Genomic DNA, 20,817 nt, shown 5'->3' on the forward strand with positions numbered 1-20,817 from the left:
CAGCAAGAATTTTTGTTTTTTCAAGAAAAATTATATAGGGACAGAGAAAATGTGGCTGATGAAAGAAAGCAGGAAATCCCTGCGCATCCTTAGCGTAATCCAAACAGTTCCTGTAAGCACATCCTAGAAACCTCAGCTCTCAAAGCACAGTTGTGACCTTGCGGCATGATCCATGCGAGAGGACGCTCATACAACCTCACCCGAGCATGAATCTTTGCTGTTGTGGATGCAGTTGTGGGCCAGAGCCTGTCCCTCTAATCTCTCAGGTCACTAAAGGGACACCATCAGTGTGAAACCAGGCCAACAATAACAGAATTTTAAAGTAATTTGAAATGCTACTAGTTCTCCAAACACAACTGAGCAATGTCTTTGTTATCACATGCTTCTGTATTTTAAAAAACTTCCCAAAAATCTTTCTGAAAAGCATGATACAAAAAGAGGAGAAGTAGGTACACAAAGAGAAGACTAACGCAGGCCTGAAGCTCACTGTTGCAGTGACTCCATTTTGGGCTGGGGAACTTCATGGAATGAAAAGCCTCAACTGAAGGGCTACACTGTCAATCTGCAACAACAGGGGCCCATATTTTAGGAAGAGACAACAACTAAATAATGACAAAAAACAAGAAGTACTTGTTTGCAAATAATCACCATTCCTTTGGCATTGTACTAAACAGCTTGCCTGTCAGATTGATATTCAAATACAAAAAGTAGTTTAAATATCATTCTTCAAAATCTATAGGTGTCTGAGTATTACAGTTACGAATCTGAACAGAAGCACCACTCCAGGCCCAGAGTATCAGATTATATACTCTTTTAGGATCTGAAAACCAACTTAACTACGCATTTATAAATTACTCATTCCTGAGAGATGTAAGACCTTTACCTACAGTCTTCTGTTGTCAGTTAATGAACAGAAGCACATAATTGTTCTGTACTTCAGAAGATAAAGCAAAGCAACAGTGGGAGATGCAAGATAGGTATTGTAATAATGCATGCTAAATGAACATGCTTAACATTCTTAGAAATTTGTTTTCTGAAAATAAGAGTTCTGCAGATGTTACAGTCAACAAACACTAATAAAACACTAATGCCTGCACAATCTCAGGAGGTTTAAAAAAATTGCATTATAAAAATAGATATCATAAAAGCATGTGTAACAAACAAATCCAGGTTTCCTAAAATTTAAAAATAGTTGCAAGATGGTAATATTTTATAACACAGACTGGTAACAGTACTGAAAAAATCCAAATGAATACTTAATAAACATAGGCAATATTTTGTTTAACAACATTTAGTCACTAATAAATACCTCTATCTTTAATAAACTTGAATGGAATTTGCAGATCTCATTTTTATTTCTGAAAAAACACAGTGAGCCTTTGATCAAAATGTAAATGGCCCAATGGCACTGAAACCATGGCAAAGGGAGGTGTGCAGGTCTGTTCAGCAGAGGAATTTGGTCTCCATCCCACAAAGCTCTATAAAAAAATGAGGTTTGGAGAAGGCTGCATGTGCAGACTCTTTGATTTCCGAAACTACTCCTCTTGAGTGATTTCTCTCCCACGTCTCTTGACTCTAACAGCATCCTGAAAAGTCTATCACTATATTTAAAATTTGGGAGTTAACAGGGCATTTTAATAATTAGTAAATAATTTCAATTTCCATGGTTTCTTATTCCCTTGGGGGGAAAATATGTCAGCTGCTTTAGCTTTGCCTGAAGTACAGTTATATTTTCAACACGTTGCAGAGATAGTGACAACAACAGACAGGAGACTGAAGGTATGTGTATATATACACAAGTTACATAAATTAAAATTTACTTCAACTACAAGTTGACTCATCAAATGATTGAAGCTTCAGTAGCAGAACTGATAAGCAGTAGATTATATAAAGCTAGGTTATACCATATATCTGTATGAATGAAAGAGAATCTGCTAAATCTTAATACACTTGAACTTGCAAATACCTTTCTCCTTTAGGGTGAGCACCCAATCCTGTTACCCAAATGCAAATTTTTCCTATTAACAGAAAGAGAAATTCATCTGTACCTAGAAGTTATTAGGTTTCTGCCAAGTTAGCTCCTTCAGTGGGTTTCCCAAAGGGTCAACGGGATGACCTTGCAAAGGAAAGAACAGGGAAGAGTGGCAAAATGTGGAATGAGGAGAAAGAGAACCAGTACCCTTGGCCAAGGTGCCCTGAAGTTCAACCTTCGTACATGGCACAGAGAGACCCCACTCTCAGGCACAAGCAAGTGAGTGCGAATGCAAGCATCTTCATCAACTTCTTCACCCCTAGCTTCCAGATTTTCAAATTTGTTTAGTTTCTCTCAATCCCCCCCCAACATTCATGTTGTTTAAAATGTTGCTATATGATTCTGTTCATATCCAAATACCCAGCAAAAAACCACAAGATTAACAGAACACAGTAAGTCTGTTTCCATACAGGTTCAAAATGCATATATGCCCTTGCTTACAATCACTGACTGAATGCAGTTAGATGTACAGGAATTATCAAATATATTTTTAAATTTTTTGGGAGAATCAGCAGCAGCAAAGACAAAAACCAAAAGAGCTCTCTACTCAGACAAAGCTGACTTCCTGAAGGCTAAATACCTGCTTGCTGGCAGCCACGGTTTCAAAATCTAAAATCCACTTCATATCAGATGTTTCCCTTACTTACAGTATTTCAGTACTGATGACTCATGTAATTTTGACACATAATAGCTTTCTTCAAACCTGAACTTGCTGAAAAATGATTACTTAGGAAGCTCAACTTTTATTAAAGAAAATATTGATGCACGGCTTGGGATAGAAAAGCTTGAAAATATAACCCAAGTGCAGAGCTCTCAACATCCAGAGTGCAAACAGAAAAAGCACATGAGCGCGAAAAAAAAAAAAAACAAAACCAAACTCATGGTTTAAGAGGGCTTCAGTCTATCAATAGAATGAAAGAGTGTCAGCATTTTCCAAGGCAAACATTGCCAGTCACAAGCCATTGGAGCAACCACCAGCCATTCCATAATACTACCCAGTAACTCATTTTCCTCTTTGGGAGTTTATACCTTTTCTAGAACACAGAAACAATTTTTTTTCAGCTTGAATGCTCCCTGCACTAGGTTATTCAAAAGGCATATGTTAAATAGCAGCCACACTTGCACAAACCTTAACTAATACTATATTTTGCAACACTTTTTTTTTGAGTTCACATATTTTTCAGAAAAAACACAGTGCTTCAAATTATATCACTAGAAAGGCAGCTAATGCTTCCCAGACCCAACCACTACATATACCACATTGAAATGCTGTGGCTGACTAAGCCCATTACAAATTTAAAGCCTCGTTTTAAAAGAGGAAAGACGCTTTAAAAGAGGAAAGAGGTAAGACTGCATGGGTAATTCTGAAGTGTTTTATAAATGCTGTTGAAATAGTAAACCCATTTTATGGATAAAGTACAGAAGTTAGCTAAGTACTATGTGGACATTCAAAGACATCTTTTGTATGAGAGCTGGGACTTGAAATCAAGTCATCTAAGCTGGTAGGCTTTTGCCCAGTTGCAATGTCTTCATTTTACAAGATCCTTTTTTTGACTACTCACCTCTTGTGCAAATGACTCTGCTTTCTTCCGCAGGTTCTTTTCCAGTTCAAAGTTTACATGAAGCTCTTCATATTCCTCTACTGCCAGTACAGACACTGTTTATAAGAATAAAACAACATCAGAAGTAAAAGTGGGATGGATCAAAACAAGATAAAAGTACTGCTTGATTTACCCAGACAAGCTGTTATTCCCCAGCACCATGAATCCTTGAATGAAGGTATAACTTAGTTTTACATTTCCATATAGTCTCCTTTGCAGTATTTGTCCTGTTTGCTCTAAACTGCAGTATATATAGATGCACAATTACTGATCTTCTGAATAGAGCAATACTCCTCCCGCCCAGACTCAAAACTCCAGTAACACATGTAGCACAGACTGTATTTTGCCTCCTTGGGTGTGAGCAATCAAAGCCTTGAGAGGGCCTTGCTGAATCTATCAAAGATTACTATGTTATTTTGGATGTACCTGTATTTGCCTGCCTAGTTTGAGTGAGGTTTGATGGGTCCCTTTACAACAGACATTTAAAGGAGCATCAAGAAGAAAGCAAAGCAATTTTGTATTGCATGTATTTAAACTGTGCTCACAAAAGCAAGGCTCGTACGGGTGGCTAAAGCTAACCATGGGCACACTTCCTCAAACCATTCTGAACAGGCCTCAATACAGGATGACAAGCATCATTTTTAAGTATCCAAGTATCATTTATGCTTAACATGTCTCAGTGACCACTTGCATAAGCTTTAGCTCTTACTGGCTGAAGACTAGTTTGCAGGATGATGACATTGGATTTCTAACTAACACTGTCCTATGTAAGTTCCTTGCTTCTTTGGAGACGAGCATAACAGTTTTTAAAGCTACGTACAATAAGTGGTACTTCAGTGTGGGATACACATCCCAGACCACCTGACTCTCAAAATGACGTTAATTTAAAAAGAAAAACCAAAAAAAAAAAAAAAACCACAACCCATACTTAGGAAGATTCAAGACAAATTCACCAACTCTGACTGAAATGTATTGATTACACGTCTCTAAGACACATAGACAGAATGCAGCAGGTATTGAATAGATACCTTGGTAGCTCATTTCAAGCATACAAAAAAACCCTGCTTAATGTTGCCTGTGCATTAGGACCTAAGCTGGTATAACCCCTCCTTCCTGGAAAACAAGCAAACGTGAAATAAAGGGTTGTTTTTTTTCAGAAACATTTGATCTGCCACACTATCCCATCAAAAGCTGGTCTGTCTAATCAACCTATCCAAAATTTGGTGTTTTAAGTCTTCAAGTACTTCCTGTCATAGACTCAAATAGTGCAAACACATGGAAGAGATAAGAAATGAACACCTGGTGGAAACCTACAGAATATACCCTACTATGCAAAGCTCCTCTCCCTAAGCTGAGAGAAGCATTCATAGAAGATAAGACACTGTCCTACTAGACAGTAAAGGAAAAAGAGAGAAAATAATTTCCCACTAAAAGTTCATACATTTCTCCATAATTCAAAACTCAGCTGTTTCCTTGAAAACATGGACTACACTGATTTTTCGAAAGAAAAAGAGAATATTATTGGCAGAAGGCCATGGCATGACTGGAGTCTTCACTACTCCAAAGATTGCACTTTTCTCATGTATTTTCACTATTTAGCTGGGCTATTTCCACGGGTCCTTCTGTGTGAAAATGGCAGCCCTGGCCATTCCCTCCACTCCCTGACAAATGTTTCAGAATTCCTGGAAGATGTCTTAAAGAGATTTTTATTTTTCCTCTGTAGGTAAGCAAGTAAAACACAACTGCAAAGGAACAACTTGAAGACAAATCAGAATAACTGGGAATGCAGCTGAAGACCTCCAGAATGTATTATTAAGGTGCTTTGAAGGTGCCGAGTGCCTTTGGAAGGTAGAACAAGTAATGCATCAGGATAGGCAGGCATTAGAGGCGAGACCTGTTGTCTTCCACTTCAGGAAAACGTGAAACAGCCAAGGAGACTTTTAACCAAACAATCTTTAATTTTACAAGGCTAAATCAGCAAGTAATCCAAGGCACTAAAGTCTTTACCCTCCCCTCTGAATTACCTTTTGGGTCAACCATTTCTCACGTGAAGGCACTCACCTTCACTAAGCAAAAGCTTTGCTTTTCTGAGCCCCATCTCTTTTTAGACTTTCACTGCCCTGGTTTTACTTCTCATCTCTTTCCAGGAAAGGAAAGTCCCTGCTTTCCTTCCATAACTTGGAAATCCTATTTATCTCATTCCCAGAACTCTTGCCTTTTCCCCATCATCCTCTGAACATACAAGTTTCTCCCAAATATAGATATTAATTATATAGAAATATTCATTATAGATATTAAATATAGATATTCAAAATACAGATATATCCAAAATATAGATAGTCAAAATTATTATCTATGTCCCAGCTAAAGGGAAGGCAATGTAATGATTTAGGAAAATAGGAGATTAAAGTTAAAACTCCATCTCTGTGAAGGACTGCCTTCCTGTCCTAGCTTACCACTTGTGCCACAGAGCAAAAAGTTTTCTTATTCTCACATTCAACCTGCTATTTACACTGTCACATTTTCCTGGAGTAGAGAGAGTCTAGAATAGTCCATGTGTTAATGCAGTGCCTGCAACAATAAGGCCGAGTCCCAGATCTGGACCACAGTCACTGTTCTGTAACCTACTATTTGTACTACAACATAAAAGCTCTGAAGCTTCTGCAAAGGATGTAGCAAACTGTTAAGAGAACCTGCTGAGACCACACACCTCTGTTACATTTCTCCAACAGTTTTTGCTGCTTACTAACTTCTGTTGTCAAAACGGCCTTTTCTTCTTTCACTTTATTCACCTAGAGAAGTGTAAAGATCAAAAATAAGAGTATTTTAGTTAGTGGCATAAGGCATCTAGCAAGACATAATGCAAACAATATTTTGCTTTCAGTAATTCTGTTTCTTAGGGTTGGCTTGATCTTAGGGTTTCCAGTGGGATAGGAAGCATTTTTACCCCAACTTTCAGACCCCATAGCAGATGGCATTAAAGGGTTATGAACTAATCCTTCACACGGTGCTCCCATGGCCCATTCTCATGGCACGTACCAGTCACAGCTGCAAATATCACATCTTTGGAATCTTTCAGGATGAGGCGCCATAGCACCTGGTTGAAAAGTTACTAGCTTGCCCTTCATGTTTGCATTTTAATATAGTCAGGGTGCTGTTTTGCTTTTTTTCCTGGGCTCTGTTTATTGTCCAAGAGCTGTCAGCTGTGTCTTTCTGAATGCAAGTGTTGCACAGACAGGAAGAGCCACTAAGTCCTGATTTGCATCAGTACATGGCTTATCCAGTTTTCAAGCAGGAATGAAGCTGCTGGCTCAAAAAGCCAATTTGCTGGTCTAATTACCATGACAGGGCACTGCCAATGGCTAAACTCAAGGATATGCTCAATGAAGTAGCACCAGTGATTAAACTGGACATTCTCCAGAAGCATTGCTTGCACATCTACAGGTTTAAAGAAGTCCAAAAAAACCTTCAGGCTGTGATGGGTGAGGGGCTGTCAGGAAGTAGAGATGAGAGTTATAATATGGGTATTAGAACAGATATTGAAAAGTCATGTGCCAGCAACAGCAGCAGACTGGACTCTGACGTAGAAGGCCCCCTTCTAGATGTATGCCCTAAGTGGTCCATCATACGGGCAGGCTGGCAGGACTTGCGATTAGATAGTATTCAATTAACTTCACAACTGAGGGTTTTTAGCAAAATTAGATACAGAAAGTACTGACTACACGCTAACATGGTCTCGCCTTCTGTGGTACAATACATACTTCTTCAATTACTTCTACAAGTTTGCACCTCAGGTTTTCCAGTTCAATGGCTAAGGTCTTCTTTTCCTCATGAACAGATATGATTTGATCTCGCAGCTCTACAGTTTGAGGAAGGAAATGAAAAATATATTTTATTCTTGGAAGAAAACAACAAAGGAAATGTCATAGCAATTCAAGTACAATCAAGTATGAAACACCTTAACTGTATACAAAGAATCAGCTGTATTCCAGGTACATCCTCAATAATTTAGGAATTTCACATAAGTGTCAAGTAACAGATCTACAACAGGGCCACAGTTTCAGATTTACTCTATTGAGGTAAGCTGCCTTGTTCAGTACCGCTGTCTTTATTTGCATTCTGAATGATTCATTTCCTGCTATAATGGGGCCAATCCTGCCACCACAGAGTGTCCTCAGTCCTACTCAGGAGACTGTCACATCACAGAGACTCTGGTATGGAGGTAGCAGAAAGCAATTTTTAATAGGAGTCCTTTAAAACAAATTAATGCTCTTCAATTCTTTTTGGATCATGAGTTCTTGTCACAAGGGAAATAAACAAAACAACAGGCAGTTAATACTTGGGAGGTTTTCACTGAAGAAATTGTCCTGAACAGCTGCCAATTTATAGTCTTTGTAACATTATGTGAACAGAGTCAGAATATAACCTTTACTGATGGAAGAGCTAATGCTTGTAATTTTCCCCTCAGAATTTTTGTTCCTTAATTATCAAAATATGAAATAAATTAAATTCACAATAGAATAAAACATTTGATTATAATCACTTCTTAACAGGAGATCAGTTTGCATACATAATATATCAAGGTTTAGGTTAACATAAAACCACCACAAAAATATAAATTTATTGATATATATTAGTTTTCAGTAAGTGCTTTCATTCCCCACCTGCTTCCAGTATTTCATAGCACTGCTGTTTGTTGAATACCAGCCATGAGTTGAGAAAATTGTTGCTAATCAATTGCAGATGATGAGGACATGCTGGATGTCATTCTGTTTGGTCTCACATCTTGAAAATGTTGATTCTACCCCAGCCTCCCCCTCCCAATTCAGGAGCCTCAGATTTATTTTCCTCCAAATTAAAGGCATACACATTCTAAAGTAAATAAAAAGACCTGTTTTCCCAGAAGATTCTGGAACCAAATCATCTGTTTTATGGATTTGTGCTTTCCAGTGAAATTAATGAGGACAAGTCTCACTGAAATTTATGGTAAGTGGATTAAGTCAGGTCTTACAGTACATATATCAACCTCATTATCCAGAGAAGAAAGTATATCAATAAACCTAAATCTTTATAAATGTGTACAAGAAATGTTTCCTTTCAGATATAGGGTGTGCACTAAACTGCTTGATCAACACAATGGAGTTTTCAGTTCTTGTTATATCCAAAAGGACAACTAAAAAGAAAAAGAAAACCCCAAACCTATAAATGAATTTCAGGTACCACTCTGAGACCACTCTACACTTGCATTAGGAACTACAGCTTTACTGTCACCTTTCCTAATGTATGAGATACCTTCCTCTTTCTTGCTATTCGAGAGAAAAAATTTTATCCCTTTAATAAATGAGAGGGTGTTACTCAAAGAGACTCAGACTGTACTACCTTATTTGTATATCCTTACAGAAAAGCAGTGGGGGGGAAAGAATCATTCCAAGAAACATCCAGTATTTTGTTGAATCGTGAGAAGGCTAAAAGGCTTCCAAGACATCCACCACAAAACACAAACATTTGGAATTATAAACATGCATAGAAGAGATTTCACCTTGGGCAACACCACAAAGCATGAAGGGGAGTTTTGAAAACGCCTCTTTCATTGCATATGATCTTTCACTTAGCAGATAGTCCAAGATGCAACTCCAGATTTTTCCCTGAAGACAAACGCCACACAGCTCAGCTCACGCTAGGGACACAGCCCTAACGCTGCCTTTTGGTACATGTTATCAGATCACTCTTGCTACCATACACACACACGCTTCTCTCCAGGCACAGGGATGGAATATCTTCTCCTATAGCAAATGGAATGCCAATGCTTTTAAAAATACCCAGCACTTCTCAAAGTAAGGTCATTAACATTAAATAATAAGGCCAGAGAGAGGAGCAGAAACAAGGAGTTCTAGATCCTTTACAACATACCACATTTTGTTCTTTAATGAATTCTTCATCAAGACAGAAAGCATATGCATCAGAGCCTTTCCAGAATATTTCTCTTAATTTGACCCTGCTACCCTCGTAACCACGTTCTCCTCTGATCTGCAGCCCGAGTCTTTGCTATCTTTAACCGTACCCTTGACATCTCTCTCCAGTAAAAGACAGGAGGAACTACTGAGTCTTATTTCCAATTCAGATGGGTTGCACGGTGTGGATCACACCATTCTCTGACTCTTTTCCTACATCTATAGGATGGAAAACTGCTTATTATAGAAGGGTACTATGACATCTGATTTCTTGGATGGGATTTTTTTTTAAGCATTTTTATAACACTTGTTCTTTTTTCTCAGTGATACTTTGTACCACTTCACTGAGCCTGCTGCATTCAAACAGAAAACAATTAACAAGGTCAGGCCAAAAGTTCAAGAAAGCTGTACTCAGACATCATTTGCTATTGTAACTTACTACCAGAAAAAAAAAATGAAAGCTTTTTTTTAAAAAGTAAACCACTTAATCTCTCTCCCTGTCACCAAATGCAGAATGTGGACATTCCTCTTTTTGGGATACTATGATATAACAACATACAGAATCATGACGACTTCATCAGAGTTAGTCAAGAAAGGAAAGCAGATTTTGGATTATAGAAATACAAATTGCCTTTCAAAAAATAACCAGAAATTTCTGAATAAAGCACAGATTTCTCTTAGCGGTGTATTTCCACGTTCCCAAGATTTGCTGTTTTACACAGTACAACAGTCCTGTTTTAAGTTGCTTGTTTGGTAGTAGCTCTGCAATATGAATGATTTTTGTGCATACAAATGTATACAATGGAAACAGAAATGCAGAGTCATGTCTTACAAGCTTTGAAATAGTGACATTGCAGTTGAAGCAATACCAAGGCAACCTTGTCCTTCTGCTTAATTTTTACTTTGTTAAGGATCTGAGGAAGTATTTCTTTTACTGACTCAGTAACACTGAACTCTCTTAGCTGTGTAGACCTCATTTTCCTGTTGCATTGTAACTTGCTTTGCAGGCTGTATATCCACCATATACATTACACAGTATCACCACAAGCCTACCATGTTCTTACAGTCTTTCCTGGAAATCCTTTGACGACCACTCTCAGAATCATGACTCGGATCCAGATGGATCTCTGGTCCAAACCAATACTGCCATTCTTTAGACAACTTTTGCCTTGTATGGCGACATAGGCTCAGCACCAGCGCTCACCTTTTATTTGCTGCTGACAATGCACAGAATTGCATGATCCGGAGTTAGCTTCTGTATCTGTGGATGAATCGTCTTCGTCAATGTTAATCTCTTCAGTGATAATTTCTGGGCCCAGTTTTGCCATATAAAGCATACTAATTCTTTTCAAGGTCTTATTTTCTTTGTTCAGCTGAAAGTTAAAAAGCACAAACAGTAAGAAGCTAGTTAGTCTGTCTTTGAGCTGCCATGCAAGAAAAAAAAAAGTCAACTGTATTTTTTTTTCCCTTATCATTAAAAGATCTATCAAACAAAGATGACAAAGTAACATTAGATTAAAAGCTCCATTCAATATTAAAATGGTCTGAAGATGGGAAACTTGTCCACTTTCTCCTCTGAGGAGGCCTGAATTCATCACGATACTTCATCCATGACCTTCATTCCTCTCTGGTACTTCTGATTAATAAATACCCTGGGTAGGTTCAAATCAAATCAGCTATCAAGTTTACTTAATGCTACACAGTCTTCACAGTAGCATTTACTTAATGCTACACAGCTACTTCAGACCCTTACCCTTAAGCATGTACCAACATCAACAGGAGCCCTAACTGAATGACCTGAAAAAGGGCTTGTGTTCCTGAAAGCTCATCTGGTTTTGCCAATTATATCAATTGGTCAAATAAAAACTCTTACCTCCTCCTATGCACTTTTTTTCTTATAAACTACAAACACCACAACTACTATACTACCAGTCACGATAGAATTACCTCAAAATTCTTTTGAATTATTTTCAATTCTCAGGAATTAGTACTGTAGAGTCAACACACGCAAAATGAAAGCCATATCATAAACCAATTCTTTATGGGTCAAACCACAAGTCAGAAACCACTCTGGGCTGGACGCTTAAACACATGCCTGGTTGGTGGATGATACAGAAGTTCTGTAAGGCATCTCCATCTTGATCAAGGAGATCTTGCCAGCAAAAATTGAACAGAGATTGCTCCAAATTATTCACTTTCACCATTTCTTTCACTGTTCTGCATCTAGACACCCCATGCCAGCAGCTCTCAGCAAGCTCAGCACAGTCTCAGTGGTGTTCGGATGTATGTTGGGGTGACTGCCCACCCACCAGCCAAGCATTCCCTGTATTCAGGTCTTAGAATGAGGCTCAGTTTTCTGCTAATGACATAAAATATGTTGAAGTCAACATTTACCTTCAAATAAAATGTATATTGTACAGTTAGGTTGACCCTGAACTTTTACCTGAGCAGTCACCTTTGATCTCACTTTTTCTCAGTTCCCCAACCACAGAGATTTACTCAAAAACTTCTTAATCTCATTCCCAAAGAATGAAATGGAGCAAGTCAGCTCACAGCAACAAACAAATCAGCTTTGGCAAAGCAGCCCCACAGGTTAAAGCTAGTCTTCAAACTGCCCCTGTACATGCATTACAGGAAAAGTGCAGAGAAGAAGAAAAGTTGCATAAATATGTTCATTTTCTTACTTATATGCTGATTGACTATCTTATGCATTCTAATATAGTGTCATTATGCGAACAATTAAGTAAATACCTCCAGAAAGTACATTGCTAATGCATCTAAATTAAAGTGATTTCTTGCTGGTGTGATTTTTACCATGTCTAAGGATGTGCTTTGGGCAGGGGATAGGGAGGGGGAAAAAAAGAAAAAGAAAAAAAAAAAAAAGGCAGTCAGCATTGCTAATGAAATTTGGTTCAAAATTGCTGTAATCCATTTTCTGATGAAGTGGCTCAGATGCATTTTACACAACCAAAAATATATAACAGAGAGATAAAAACATTCTTTAATAATAATGCACTTCTGATGAGATGGAATATAGAAAATTACACACTTGCTAAATTCATCAGACTAGACGCAATCAACAGAGCAGCGGAGGTCACCTTTCCCCTGCCCTCGCTTTGCTTTCATAAACAATCACCTGAAATGTAATGCAGTGGTTGACTTTTTCCATTTGATTTAGACACTGAAATGCTCATTATTGTTTTATATCTCACACAGGACAGTTCTAAAACTTGTTTTCCATTTAACCTAAATGCATATAAAAAACAGATATCAAGATGCTGGTCCATGACTTACTGTTCCAAAATAGAAACTAAATTAAAATGGGTATTTTTTTCTTTAAAGGCAGGAATTGTATTTTGCATCTCACATATGGCTTACAGTTTTTACCGCTTCAAAACCATTTCACAGATCTTCAAAATTATACAAAAACATATATGGGACATGCATACAATCTCAAGTTAATAAAAAAAAAATCAAATGAAACAGAATCACCATAATTCTTCTCACCTTAGAAGCCAAAGCCTCAGCACTTTCACGGCACGTCTTCTCAATTTCAAGATGGTTCTGAATACAGTTTACTTCCTCAATAACCATATGAGAAACTAGAGGAAGAGTTTCAAAATTAGTCAGTATTTTCCTGCATTTGACACATGCATCCCATGACCAGAATCATTACATCTTTTTCTGTTAACTTTCTATCTAAGCATTTCAAATACATGGAAGCACATACTTAGATAACCTCCATGAACAGGAACTGTTTTAACACTGAATATTTGGCTCATTGCTTTAAGCAACTCTCTCAAGCCATGTCTGCAGCATTAGAGAAGGAACTGGAACATTAGCTTATGGAAGTAGAAGACAAGCAGGAGCCTCCCTGACCATCATCATTCACCATCTTTATTTCATTAACACTTGAGGAATCAGAGTCAAACATTAAGATTGTCCCTTCAGATTGCCATCATAATCCTCCTGAAAATTTGGTATGGACGCTGTTTTCAGAAGATTGAAACCTCGATATTTTTAAACAGCAAGATTAATTCAGGTGTCTTACAAAGATTATTTTCACCTTCCAGTCTTCAGGTTTGTGTAGTATTTTAAGTATCATCACACTCAGTAAGCACACCATACAAGAAAAGCTGTAGGATGGACATATAGCACAGGCTTGTGGCAAGTCTGCTAGGAAATGGAGAAAGGAGCTAAGCAACCAAAGCCTCCATATTTGCAGTGCCTCCTACAGCACATGCTCCACTGAAGTCAAATCATTAGCACAGCACAGTTCCTTCTTCTGGTTCGGCCCCATCAGCTTCAAAGCTACCTGCAGCAGCTGGGATACACCCTGATGGATGCAATCCTGACAGAAACTCAGCAATTTTTGCCCAATTTTTTGACAGCCTCAGGTGAACAACCCAAGTTCTGTATTACTATATGGCTGTGACTCCAAACTGTTGATTTGAAGCCTCTCTGTGCTCGAGCATGCCTTAAAATAAGCACTGTGGTCTCACACCCTGCCCTCACAGTCCTACACAGACTCAGACACCAGCACTCACATGTTAACACACCCAATCTGTCATGAGACCAGGGCAGCTGTCTGACTGCATCTGAAATACCCGACTGTGCTACTGTATTTGACATCACAGCTGGATACCATGGATATCAATGGATACAGAGGATACCAATGTGAGTTAGAGGGCATTTAAAAACACAGATGCGTTTTGGCTTGCATTTCCCATGAGCTTCCAGCAGTACATAGGTACTTAACTAGTGTAGAATGTCATCTTCTAAGTGACAAGCTTCAAGTTGCACAGTGGATCTGGAGCAAAGCAGGAAACCCAACAATAGTTACCCTCTCTCAGGCAAGCACCTTGGTCATTGACACGACTCCTCCTTAGCTCCTGGCACCCTTACCCATCCTAAGCAGCAGCCTGGACCCTAATTCTGTAAGTCACTTCATGGCATAGATTCCTTTTCAGCCCAGTGTCAGGATTTCAATGTGCAGAAAGGACTAGTCACAGCTGAACACTACTTTGGAGTAGGAACATGGCTGGAAGAATATAGTGTAAATATGGAGGACTTTTTCTAGTATCTCCTTTCTTTTTCATGAAGATAAGCTTTAAAAACTAGTGATTTCATACCACTGGGTAGAAAGTGCCACTTGTCCTCTTCCAAGACTTTTGCCTAAATACTGAAGAGTTATTTAAGTCATCTTTGATATACAGAGGTCATCTTAATGATTACAAACCAGGACTTTAGGATAGGAAAAAGCAGGCCATTAACAAGTGTTATTTATGCAGCTTTATTGATAGTCAATATTAACTAACGTTTTTGCTAATAACAAAGGAAACCAGCAATACTTTGGAGTTTGCTGTCAAATCAGTAGCTCCATGCAAGAAACAAGTTCTACAAAACATGAGCAGCCAATAAATAGAGCCGGACAGAGAACTGGGAAATCTTGGTCCAAAAACTATATTCACATCAAGTCTTTTAACAGCAGAGCAACCACGCCTCTTTCTTTGGTTGTCTTTTTACCTCCATTTTTTCTGACTTTGGAGACATTATCTGCTCCAAGCACATGGTGCCGGCTGCTATATTTAACCTGAGAGAGGAAAAGCTTCATGTAGTACATATCCATATCTCCTCTGGTTTTGTTCTACCTAGCTCTGGAAATTTGGAGCAATGAAATGCTTTGGGCAGGATGAGGGAGCAGTGGAGGTACAGAGCTGCTCCCATTTTACAGCCAGGAATCTAATGGCCTCAAGCAATGCTAAAGTTAGGAAACAAGGATTGGGCTCACATGGCAGAACTAGGGATTAGTCTTGGTTCATTTAAGCTTAATTAACCTGCAATTATGATTAACTCAGAGGAAAAAAATCTTTCCAAATTAAATACAAAAATATATTATTTCCTAAGTCTGTCCAAAGTTCTTATTATGTCAATATTAAAATTCATAAAGCAGCACTAAGTGGCCTGAAACATCTCTAACCTTGACAGTTTTTTTCAGGGGTAATAATAATCCGCAGCAAATGCAGGCCAACCAAAAACCACTTAACTAATTAGTAGTTGCAGTCACCAAGAAAACATGAATCAACACTGTTATTACAAGTGGCACATTTGAGTGGCATCTAATTATGACTTGATGAGCACGATACTTGCATTATCAACATTACTACTGCATCCCATCAGGGACTAAAAGCCGCTGATGGCATTGACTGCGAGAAACTCCCACTCAATGGTACGGCAGCACCCAACAATCTCCTTGGCAGGGGCACCCTCACTAAATGACATGTTAAGCGTAATTACTGGTAGACATTGTAAATAAACAGGATTGGAAGTGAAAATTGTACCAAGTGCATAAGACACAATCTGACACATTGGAAGTGGCAGCCTTAATTGAGAGTTTCTTTGACTGCTCAAGATCATTTCAACTGCATTTCTCGGAGGACAGTGATTATAACTGTGGAGACAGACGGCATAATGGTATCAGCACTGCTGACAGAGCAGTGAATTAAATTGTATCTGCTGTTGTGTGAAAGCCTTGATGAGAGGTACAGATCCTTAGTGGTCTTATCATTATAACACAATGGTCATGTTGTCATCAACCTTGCTGGCTCCAATTGAAAAGAAATGATTGTGTGTTGAAGCTTTCCCCCCCACCACCACCTTCTATCTCTTGTGCTCAATAGAACCAATTTTCAGAGAGCTATGAAATCACGCAATAGGGCCTAAAATGCAGCTGCTTGGCATACAAACGGGGCCCCATTAAACTGGAATCACACACAATATGTGTTTATGCCAGGAGAACAAATAGAAGCTGAGTACAGGCCAAGTTTATTCACAGACACAAAGCCAATGTAGCTCTTCATCAATATAATTGCCTTTTATATTGTCGTTTAAATAATGGGCTCTATTATTGCCTTAAAATCCTAATATTCCTGGCATTTTATCACTATGTTTACAAGGTATGTCCTTTAAAAATGTGAAAGGAAGATAAAAGAAACCTATAAAATTTTACAACATCAAATATTACTTCAAATTTTAAGTCTTAACTACTTGACATTTTCTGCCACACTCTGGTATTCCTCGTATCATAACAAAAACAAAACAGGCTGCAGTTTTTTCCAGAGGAATTAGACTTCTTAGAGAACATTCTTGCCTCACAGAACAGCTATCTAAGATCATTTAAGGCATCAGATGATTCCTGTTGATTTTAGATTATTTTCCATAATTGTATCATATGAACAACTGCAAAATAGAAGTGAGCAAATTCCTCTATTAACACAGTCACACAAAAGTATAGATCATGTGATTTCCTTCTCCTGCATTAACTTCATCCACATTTCTGATGCTTCATCGTGCAGTTCACCGTACTGGCACAAACCAGACATAACAGACCACAATCCTATTGTAATTGTTTCTTCTAAGGAGCTATTCCACTAGGATACTTCCACTCCCATTAGATGTGCTTTGTTGCTTCCAGACACCATACAGTTTCAATGGAACCATTACCATAAAAGTGTAAAACTGAATATTGACATTCTTACAGCCTAGACAAGACAAAACTTGCTATAAAAATTATCAAGAGACAGCAATTCATCCTAAAAACCTTTATTGGTGTGCCTATGCTTAAAGTAATTTTACTCCTTCTTCATGCAAAAATTACCATCATTATTAGCAATCTCAGCAATAGGGTCAAATCCCACTCAATCCAAGCATATATCATTTCAAAAGCCACTTGCAGAATCCAGCATTAGAGCCAAATTTGTACCACTGTATTTTCACCACTTTGCACCTTAAGAATGGCTACCTGTGTCAGAGCGTATAAATGCTGTGACAGCAGTTAGTCTGACAGTGGTCAGTCTTGCTGGATTAGCTCCTTAAAACAAGGCTTTGAAGGAGAAACAGCAAGTGGACCTGAACATCAGCATTCTTAATGCAGCTGTAGAGTATGCAGAGTGATGTTCATAACCCTCTATACCAAAAAAATCCTACTAACATTATCAGCTTACTTTTCTGAAACTCCTCCAGTTTTTTGACAGCCTCATCTCGTTCTTGCTTGATTTTGTCACACTGTAGGAGAAGAGAAAATTGACATGAAATACTGATCCCAGTTATTTAATTAGCAGTCAGTCACAACATGCAAAATCAACAAAGATCAATTGCCGGCACAATAATTTACAGAAGTCTATCAAAGTATCATTTCTTTTTGCTCTCAGTCATGTAAGAACGATGGAAAGTATGCATAAAAAATTCATTACCCAGAGTGTTTCCTAACCAAACTGGCAAGTTGTACTTGATTTGGTGTTCTAATTCAGAGCTACTCTGAAAATATTTTAGAAGAGCCACATTATCCAAAACTGATATAAACGGTAATCCACATTCTACACAGCAGTAAAAGCACTACTTTGCATGTCAAGAATATGCTTTAAGTCTCATTTCTTTAACACAAATAAACTTGGAAGAGAGGCCTACATTTCTATACCTACCACATGCAAGGAAAACCTCAAAGCCAGTAAAAGCAGGGACATGCTGTTCAGTTTTATAACATTATGAGCAAAGCCTCAGCCTTGAAGAGAGGAGGGCACTCATCTTCATACTTTGAGGATTTCCCATCACCCTAGTTTTATTCATTTGGGGGTTAATGCTAATACTACACAGGGCTGCAATCACTGATCTTATGATGGAAAGGTTTCTTCAAAGAGTAAGAATAAAACAGATGTTAAATAGACTTCACTAAGAAAACCCCTTCTATAAGCAAATGAAAGAACTCAAAGAAATGAGTAAACCTCACAGGAGACACAGTCAGTGATTAACCACACTGTGAAAAACACATGACCCGGGGGGAAGTATGACTGGCACACAACGTGTCTTACACACACAGCATACCAGACATCCTTCCTCACATGCGGCTGTGTATGTTCACAGTCATAAATCAACGTAAGACCATGAGTTAACTTCTGGAAGAGATCTGTGTGACTGAGCTCCTTACAGTGTAACTGCAATTACAAGGATACCAGTCATTGGAAAAGATCTGGGGAGAAAAAAAACTGATATGATTTTACTTAATTTTCAGTTTTTCCACATGAGGACCCACTTTGAGTTAGCTGGGAAAGGAGCCTGCTGTTAAGTAACAAGAAGGGGGAGAGCCTAATTCAAAGGCAGCCAAATTCATGAAAGCCCTTCTATCAGCTCTGGAGGACCTTGGATGAGGCTCAAAGAAGGATCTGCTCTTGGGCAAGGAGAGGATGCCATTGGTGTCGCCTCAGAGGCAGTCACCACACAGGCATTGGAGGTGGCTGCTGATGGCTATCTGTAGGAGCAAAAGGAGCTGCACTCTCTTCTCGTGGCACTGGGGTGATGAGGCAAGGGACAGTGGCTGAGTAGGGGGGACAGGTCAGTCACCAGCTGCTGTAAAGGTCTGTGAAACAAGGCAGAGCTCCAGAAAGAACAAGACATGCAGAGCAAGTAGTGCCAGATGAGGACTCACCATTTCATCTGGCCCTGTTAACAAAGCAGCTGTTTAAGAGAACCTTGCACAGGAGAGGTGGGGACGGGAAATCTGTGCATTAATCTTGCCACTTGCTGCCCTCCCTCTGTTTCCTCAGCAAAAATTTACCTTACCTTACCAGCAGAAGTGCAGTCTGAGAACAGAAGGCAGTAAAAGATGTAGAAAGAAAGTATTTCTGGTTACTCCTGCAGAGCACAGCTCCGCTGCAAAAGGGAGATCAGCGTGAGCTGCTGCCTCTTTGTATTTTACAAGAGAGACACTGTAACCACACTGGCATACTTCACCCACGGATTTTTCTGCATGCTGCAGGCTTTCAGCCCACTGCACATTAAGCGAGCAAACACTTTTAATGCTCAGTTTAAAAATCAGGAAGATTAGCGTTTTAAGGATCTCATCAGTCGCCTGTGGAAGTCAACAAGACACTTTCCTACTGATGAAAACCTTGATGTAGAGGATGCAGTACAATCCCTGTACCAATGGTAGGAAAAACTCCTTTTTAAACCCTCCAGCAACACACTGTAAGGCATAACAGCTTTCCCTGTGCAGCGAAAGGGGAAGTTAAATGACTTATTCCACTCTACCTCGAGTGCTGCTTCCAGAGACCTCCATTTGGCCCACAGCAAGCTGACTAGTCTCCTGACAGCTACACATGTGTCTCTGCACAATCAGGGTCTGTGGGTTTGGGTCTCTGCAGAGCAATTCCTGCTCCCAGCTGCAGCTTTCTGAGTATTTTCCTTTCGCTACTACTGTGCTTCAGAGTGAAAGAGCGGGAAGAAAAGGAGAACTGGAGATTGTTGCCCTTGCTGAAACGATCAATGGAAAGCACTTTGCCTTTTGTCTTGCAATCAGACCTGTGCAAGCAGAGCTGTTACAAGTCCTACCAAAAAAATCCTAGTTTATTGCCAATTTAGCAAAGAATTAGAAAAAGTTGAGATCGTCTTTAACTACTTGTACTGTTTCAAACTGGAAAGTTACGCAAACAAAATATTCATATAAAGCAATTAAGTTTCATAATAAAAAAGTCACCCTTTAAAAGAAATTGACCTTACCTTTAAAAAAGGAAAGTTTAAAAATATCAAAATTTAGAAGCGTTAGATGCTCTGAAAAAGCTGCACAGAAGCCTTCAAAATTCACAAACACCTCACTTTTCAAAAAAGCAATCTGAGGCATATACAGTAGAACTGTTAACTGACAAGAATATCACTAACCCTAAATGTTAAAAGGCAAATAGCATAACATTACTATAAAAATCTACTGTTCACTTTTCACATTCAAGAACATGCAACTGTTGAGGAGAAACAGTCTTCAAGTATTTACTAAGTCCCCCCTTGTCAGCATTAACAGATAGCTCTATACTCGAGTACTCTCAAATGAGAAAAAAAAAAAAAAAATCAGTAACTCCTGGATTGTCAGTCATTTTTCTGTTTTTAACTTTATTTTGTTAAAAGTTCCAGCTGCTCTGCAGAGGAAAATAAGCATTTATACAATTTTATTTACTATATTTTTAATCTAATATTTACAGCACCATTATCCCAATTAAAAAAACAAAGGTAATAGACAATATTCCCATTCCTGTCCTGAACTAGCTGTAGGAGTCAACAATAATTTCTTGGCAATAAAAAGACATTACATCTGTATCTTTAGAAACAAATAGTTCAGTTTCCAAAATTAATTTTGTGAATAACTCCTTACAATTCTTCATCTTTGCAGAAGCAAGTTCAGAAGCTTTCC

General features: G+C 38.6%; 1 protein-coding gene across 1 annotated transcript in view; it reads right to left on the reverse strand.

The window, feature by feature from the left end:
* The window catches only part of SHTN1 (shootin 1), a 67,289-nt gene that overhangs the window by 32,159 nt on the left and 14,313 nt on the right, over positions 1-20,817 (reverse strand). Inside the window, exons 3-8 of the mRNA XM_074875381.1 lie at positions 17,588-17,648; positions 13,092-13,186; positions 10,789-10,957; positions 7,395-7,492; positions 6,344-6,425; positions 3,595-3,689 (exon numbers count right to left, since the gene is read on the reverse strand). Of these exons, the coding sequence (XP_074731482.1) occupies positions 3,595-3,689; positions 6,344-6,425; positions 7,395-7,492; positions 10,789-10,957; positions 13,092-13,186; positions 17,588-17,648 (600 nt within the window). The remainder of the gene's footprint in view (positions 1-3,594; positions 3,690-6,343; positions 6,426-7,394; positions 7,493-10,788; positions 10,958-13,091; positions 13,187-17,587; positions 17,649-20,817) is intronic.

Source organism: Strix uralensis, chromosome 7, assembly GCF_047716275.1.
Source record: "Strix uralensis isolate ZFMK-TIS-50842 chromosome 7, bStrUra1, whole genome shotgun sequence".
Classification (NCBI taxonomy): Eukaryota; Metazoa; Chordata; class Aves; order Strigiformes; family Strigidae; genus Strix; species Strix uralensis.